Below are 7,565 nucleotides of genomic sequence, written 5' to 3'. Positions count from 1 at the left end.
CCTATTCATATCACCTTTCGTTGTCTTACTACAACATTATAGCACCAAATATGACAGGAGTATTATAGTTTCTTTTGCTAAATATACACTTCATATGCTTGATTTTGATACAAACAACGTTGGATGGAAAGTATGGAACACACATTGCGTGTGTGCATCGGCAAACCCCGCAAATCTTCATCAGGAAGAAAAGAGAAAAGGAGTGACGCCATCCCCCTCCACTCTCTCGCCGCGGGCGCAGTCAAAAACTCCCCACCCCCACCCCCACCCCCACCCCCACACCGCGTAACCGCAAGCCGCACCCGGAAACGGACCCAGACGCGGGAAGGCCCCACCGGTCATGCACACGCACGCACGCACGTCCAAAGTCGAAACCACCCCCGCCGCTCCGCCCTCGTCGGCGTACGCGATAAAGGAGGAGAAGCTGCCGGCCGCCCCCTCCATCGCTACGCGTCCCCCGCCATACCGTTACCCGGCGACACACCCAGACCCAGTTACTGCTCCTCTACCCCCCTCCCTGTCTGCCTGCCCGCCTCTGCCTCCCTCCGCGTGTAGGCTCGCTCTGGTGGCAGAGTAGACTAGAGGAGAGCGCCCTTCTCCCCCCCACCCCCCACCCCCAGCGCCCCAGCCGGGCAATGCCGTGCTGCAAACCCTAGGCCCCCGCCCGCCCGCTGACCCCCGCGCGCGGCCATGGGCAACTGCTGCCGCTCGCCGGCCGCCGCCGCGCGGGAGGACGTCAAGTCCTCTCATTTCCCCGCGTCCGCCGCCGCCAAGAAGAAGAAGAACAAGCCGCACCAGCCCCGGAGCGGCGCCGCGGGTGGCAACGGCGGAGGGGGAGGAGGGCAGAAGCGGCTGGCCGTGCTGGGCGAGGAGGGGTGCGACTTCATCGGCGGGATCGACGACAAGTACCTGCTGGACCGGGAGCTGGGCCGCGGCGAGTTCGGGGTCACGTACCTGTGCGTCGACCGGGACACCAGGGAGCAGCTCGCCTGCAAGTCCATCTCCAAGCGCAAGCTGCGCACCCCCGTCGACGTGGAGGACGTGCGCCGGGAGGTGGCCATCATGCGCCACCTGCCCCGGAGCCACAGCATCGTGGCGCTGCGGGAGGCGTGCGAGGACGAGGGCGCCGTGCACCTCGTCATGGAGCTCTGCGAGGGCGGCGAGCTCTTCGACCGGATCGTCGCCAGGGGACACTACACGGAGCGCGCCGCCGCCAACGTCACCCGCACCATCGTCGAGGTCGTGCAGCTCTGCCACCGACACGGCGTCATCCACCGGGACCTCAAGCCAGAGAACTTCCTCTTCGCCAACAAGAAGGAGAACTCGCCGCTCAAGGCCATCGATTTCGGCCTCTCCATTTTCTTCAAGCCCGGTAAGCCCAGCCCCTGGAATCTTAGATCCGCTTCCCAATTTGGGCATTTCTGGAGGAATAAAAAAAAACGTGCCGGGATTTATGGGTTTAATGGGCTCTCTTAGGTGAAGTGCTGGTAACGGACATCACTGTAGCTGAATGCGGTTGCTTGGTTTCTCTTCCATTCATAGCTTAGGATTCTCGGAAGGAATTTTGGTAGGCTAGTGAACGGAACTGCAGCTAGGCTGTGGTCTAGGTACCAGAATTTGAAGGCAAGAAGCCAGCCAGGCGGATAATGTATATGCATCACCTTTACTGCGGTATTAGGATAGAATTACTGGTCTTGCACAGAACATTAGTTAAATGGCGACTCGTTGTACCCTTGATATGGTATTATTAGGAGCAAATGCTGACCTTTCATGGAGTAGCAGTTCAATGTCAAACTTGTATGCAATTGCGTCAGCTTCGATTGTTTGGTTTGCTGAACATTGCGTTGCAGGTTCTGCATTTGGTATTTCAGGTCCAAGATCTAGGTTGTTTCTAGTGTCAACCTACTACTAGGAATTGGAAGAAGCAGTGGTGGAACGTCAGTTGTTGCTAAATTTAGTCATTTTGCACTGAATACATTCAGTTCTTCAGTGCGAGATGAGCCTAGTGGGCTGTATTTCAGGAGAAATGATATAGCGCTGAAATCATTATGGTTTAAGAGGGGATGCTGGATGTATATACTTTGGGAAATAACACTTCATAATGCAGCTTGCAGTAGTTGCTTGCTTGTTTGCTGTGATGATAGTTCATTGATACCATACTGACATGGTCTGAGAGCATGACTTAATGGAGAGAGGATTTAGGACAAGGGGATGGAAAGTGTATCTTCCATTTTACTTAATTTTGGAGATACAATCCTGTCCTGTATGTGGAGAATGCGTAGCAACCAAATCCTATGAAAAAATGTAAGGAGGTACTCTTCACATGAGCAGTTCGTCCCGACAGTGACACTTAAACACAAGTAGTGATTATAGCTTATTAAGTATGCTCACTGGTTGGGACTTCCGGTGTAGAGAAGTAAGATGGAACCATAAGATAAACGAGAAAACCCCAGTGCGAACAATTGGAAAATAGTCTCTGGCACGATGTGCTCCCACACCGTCTGATCATACATCGTACTGTCGCATGCTACGGGTGTTGATGCGCTCTGCTGATGTCGAATGGACCGTGGTACTGGGTGGGTTGTGCGCTCTGTCCATCGCGCCATAGTCCGCTTCTAAGATAAAAACCTTGTAGCGTTGCTAGCAATGTTGTTGATTTGCAGCTATTGTACAGTGCGCTTTTTTGTACAGAAAAAGACTTATTTTCATCTGAATATTTTGTTATGTGTTATTTTTTTCAGGTGAAAAGTTTTCAGAAATTGTCGGAAGCCCTTATTACATGGCTCCTGAAGTATTGAAGAGAAACTATGGACCGGAAATAGACATCTGGAGTGCCGGGGTTATCTTATATATTTTACTATGTGGAGTTCCTCCATTTTGGGCTGGTACTATTTTAATTGAAGCCTTCTCTGTCATTGGCATTATGCCTTTATCTTTACTCTTCTTCATGAAAGCTTACATGAAAATATTGCAGAGACCGAACAAGGGGTAGCACAAGCTATTCTTCGTGGAAATATCGATTTTAAGCGGGAACCCTGGCCTAATGTATCGGAAAATGCTAAAGATTTAGTTCGACGTATGTTGGAACCAGATCCAAAGCTCAGGTTAACTGCAAAGCAGGTTCTCGGTATGTACATGGCAGAGTGTTATGCTTCTTGCCCACTTCCCACCAGAAATTATCCTGTTCAGTGGTCAGTAATTGCCACTGTATAAAACACCACATTTTACATTTCTGTTCCTTCCAAAAATATAGCATCATGTCCGAATCCCGATGGAAATTTATGTCAATGCCACTAGTATTGTTTGGAATGGTCGTGCCATCACTTATTGTTTAATTATGAAAATTCCACTGTTTTGTCAGTTCTTTTTATGGTTTTACCGCTGCTGTTACATTTCGGCATTTACCATCCATTTTAACCGTTAATGCAATGTGGAATGACCGAAACAGCACCGCACATGTGCATTAATTAGCTGCCTGATTTGATGATCGTGGTGGCTCTGAAGTAACTGTGAAGTTCAAAGTTTTTTCATGTACTGCATCTGTAACTCTGGAGTAATTGAATTGCAAGTTTTGTCATGTACTACATGTGTAGATATGAAGTGTTTGAATGTCAAGTTACTTCATAAATACAGACTTGTTTGCCACACGGGCTTCAGGGTTGGTTAGACTTAAAAATAAATAGAAGGGCGGTAGATAGTAAAGAACAGAAATAATCACTGTGTCTATCTTTCGAAAATGAGTTATTTATGTCTCTTAGCCATGTGCAAGCAAAAAATGTGTTGATGATACTGACATCATGTGTGTTAATTTTATCTGCCTATCTGATGCACGCATTACTTATTTTGTTTTGTTTTTTGTATGAGATAGTTTTCTCCATCTTAAAACTTGTCTCTATTGATTCAGAATTCAGAGTTTTGAGATCAGATATTTCATCACCTAAGCGCACATGTTAAATACTCCCTCCGTTCCTAAATATAAGTCTTTTTAGAGATTTCAATATGGACTACATATGAATGTACATAGACATAGTTTAGAGTGTAGGTTCACTCATCTTGCTCCATATGTAGTCTATATTCGAATCTCTAAAAAGACTTACATTTAGGAACGGAGGGAGTAAAACATAGACCAATTTCAGTCATCTGGATGCTCATTATTACAGCTTGGGCATTTTATTATTTGTGCTACAATCTGACAGAATGTTTGGGTCAATATTGTGGTCTGCTTTGTAACTTGAAGTTACGTCAGCTCATATTCTTTTCAAGAGTGTGGAAAGGCTTTTGAAGCATCTTGCCTTTTTTGCTAGTATTTCTGAATTCTATTCATCTGTTTTCCCCCGGTTTGTCATACATCTGTGTAAGTAACTTCATGACATGAACTTCACAGAGCACCATTGGCTTCAAAATGCTAAGAAAGCTCCAAATGTTCCTCTTGGAGATATTGTCAAGTCAAGGCTTAAGCAATTTTCGAGGATGAATAGATTCAAAAGAAGAGCTCTAAGAGTATGCACCTAGCTCTTAACCTTCCATCCTGGTCTGCTCAATTATTTTGCAAATCATTGCCATGGCAATTTATGTGTTGTGTGACAATATATGGTGCATAATTTTTACTAGGTCATCGCTGATCATTTGTCTGCTGAGGAAGTTGAGGACATAAAGGAGATGTTCAAGGCAATGGATACGGACAATGATGGAATTGTCTCTTGTGAAGAATTGAAGAGTGGGATAGCAAAATTTGGCTCTCACCTTGCAGAATCGGAAGTGCAGATGCTTATTGAAGCTGTAAGTATTACAAAGAATTTAACCTTTATTCTCTTTTTTTAGTTTAAAAACATGAGGCAAGACACGTGTATGTTTTTCGAAAATATCATTTGGTAGCTAACAAACCACATATTTGGGGAGAACTGCTGTCAAAAGGATTAAATTCATGAAATACACATACTTTAACCAAACTATCAACACGGCAGAACTACGCTTATAAGGAGTTATCATGAGAATTTGTTAAAACTGTAGTTTCATGACAGGTATGTCAAAACTGCTATCACCTGGCCCACTGGACATTCAGTTCTGTGCCAAAATTCGCCTCAAATATTCAGCTACGAAATATGTGTCAAACCAAACTTTAAGTGTAACAAATAAATATCCATGTGTTTTGTGATAGTTTTGGTTTAATTATGTCTAGCCCCAAAAGATTTGATATACAGCAAAGAACCAGATAGTGAAGGCAATATCATCTAAAGCCTCAGGTTCCTTGCCCTCTAGGTCTTCATTTTTATTTGCCAGATCACCACGGAATTTCAGTGGAATGTTAAGTGATCCCACAGCTAACAAATGTTCAAATCACTACGGTAACTGTTCTGTTTTGGAATCCTTCGGTTGGCAATTATATATAGTCCCTGTCATATTCCATGTAGGGTAAATAAATGTGGTCGAATTAATTCAATTAGGTTAGCAGTTTCAACAAGTTAAAATTAAGATAGGAGGGCTCGTGACCTCAACAGCTGTTTCTCAGTGCTTTTCCACGATGGTACACAACCTTTCCCATCAAATGTGCTGTTTGGCCTGTCCATTGTCCTTCTGCCAGTTGCTTTTTAGATGCTATTCGATTGTTTAACATGTCAAACCTGGCCTGTCCATTGTCCTTGTTGCTTTTTAGATGCTATTTCATTGTTTAACATGTCAAACCTTGTACTATATCTGGTGGTGATTTGGTGCAATTATTTGACTTAGCCCCTTAGTTTCTCATGTATTTTACATTCAGTGAACAGCTTTATGTGTTTGACATTTCTTGCCATACTAGAAATGAAAATTCCCAATGGATATTTATTCTAGCTCGCCACTTGGCCTAGATTCATGAGACTCATTCCCTTCTAGCTGACAAAAGCTAGAGAAACTAGTATTGAGCACTCATTCCATTTAGCAACCATAATGGTTTTGGATTGCATCATTTGCATCAGACGTAACTGTTTTAGTTTGTATCATCTGCATACTTACATGTAGCGGCTTGCATCATTTGCATCAGACGTAACTGTTTTAGTTTGTATCATCTGCATACTTACATGTAGCGGCTTGCATCATTTGCATCAGACGTAACTGTTTTAATTTGTATCATCTGCATACTTACATGTAGCGGCTTGCATCATTTGCATTAGACGTAACTGTTTTAGTTTGTATCATCTGCATACTTACATGTGCCTTGTCCATTTGTTGACAGTGTATCAGACTCACTTTCTCATCCTGCTTGAAATAACTTATTGCCTCTCTGTTTGATGTTTTCGCTGGTAATTTTACCTTGATTTCATCATTATATACTCTCCTATCAGTCTATCGTTAGACCATTCTTTAACCACAATTTGTTGAGTTTTCTTGGGTGAATTGAGATTGTCAATTTATTTGTCCATGGTATCATGTGAGGGGTTATGTTTGTTTGAATTGATGGTTGCAATTAGCAGCAGTATAACTGTTTGGCACAGGGAGGGCAGTAGATAGATAAAGCCGGGACAAATTTGGCGAATTTGAAACTATTTCTCGGATTTACTCGCATTAGTTCGTATGGTATACTCAGCAAGTCTTATTGACCACATATGGTTGGCAAACAGGTGGATACAAATGGCAAAGGAGTACTAGATTATGCGGAATTTCTAGCCGTGTCTCTTCATCTGCAAAGGATGGCAAATGACGAGCACCTTCGGCGGGCCTTCTTATTCTTCGACAAGGATGGCAATGGTTACATTGAGCCGGACGAGCTTCGTGAGGCTCTGAAGGACGATGGGGCAGCTGATAGCATGGAAGTTGTGAATGACATACTGCAAGAAGTTGACACCGATAAGGTGATGATTCTCTTGGTGCCATCTCGTAAAGCCATTGATTTGTTTCTGATTGACTGAAAAGATGGTCTGCTTTTCTTGGCATCTGCAGGATGGCAAAATTAGCTACGACGAATTCGTGGCGATGATGAAGACGGGCACGGACTGGCGAAAGGCATCACGGCATTATTCGAGAGGAAGATTCAACAGCCTTAGCATGAAGCTTGTGAAGGACGGGTCCGTCAAATTGGGCGTGGAGTAAAAGGCATGGTGTTTATTTGTGCATGTAGTAGTTAGGCATTTGGGCCCACTAGGCAGCAGCTCCTTTTAGTTTTTCTCATGGTCGTTTTGTGTGGAAATTTAGATAGGTGGAACCCCATCACCCCTGATTGGCTTACATGTGTAATTAGTTCTCCTGGGTCACTGGCAATCGCGCCTGCTTTCTGAACTACTGATGCTAAGTGTTGTACAATGTTTTGCCGTACACAAATACAGTTTCTAGATTTGGCGTAGATGGTCTGATATAAGAGGGGGATGATAAGGACCCTACTCAATAAGAGGGGGATGATAAGGACCCTACTCAACAAAGGTTCTACTTGTTTCAAAAAAATAAAAGGTGCTACCGTGTTCTAAATAAAAGGGGAATGTTGAATGACGTACTCCCTCCGTTCCTAAATATAAGTCTTTTAAACGATTTCACTAAGGGACTACATACAGAGCAAAATGAATGAATCTACATTCTAAAGTATGCCTAAGGCTTGT

General features: G+C 44.1%; 1 protein-coding gene across 1 annotated transcript; it reads left to right on the top strand.

Moving 5' to 3' along the window:
- Nucleotides 1-447: 447 nt before the first annotated feature.
- Nucleotides 448-7,315, top strand: LOC123444983 (calcium-dependent protein kinase 3). The gene is made up of 7 exons (XM_045121890.1): nt 448-1,372; nt 2,742-2,885; nt 2,975-3,127; nt 4,385-4,500; nt 4,612-4,779; nt 6,597-6,827; nt 6,916-7,315. The coding sequence occupies exons 1-7, from the start codon at nt 691-693 to the stop codon at nt 7,063-7,065; spliced, it is 1,644 nt and encodes a 547-aa protein (XP_044977825.1). The 5' UTR covers nt 448-690; the 3' UTR covers nt 7,066-7,315.
- The last annotated feature ends 250 nt before the right edge of the window (nt 7,316-7,565 follow it).

This window comes from Hordeum vulgare, chromosome 3H (genome assembly GCF_904849725.1).
Source record: "Hordeum vulgare subsp. vulgare chromosome 3H, MorexV3_pseudomolecules_assembly, whole genome shotgun sequence".
Lineage (NCBI taxonomy): Eukaryota > Viridiplantae > Streptophyta > Magnoliopsida > Poales > Poaceae > Hordeum > Hordeum vulgare.
The sequence above is the reverse complement of the archived record's forward strand: the minus strand, read 5'-3'. Positions and strand labels throughout refer to the sequence as shown.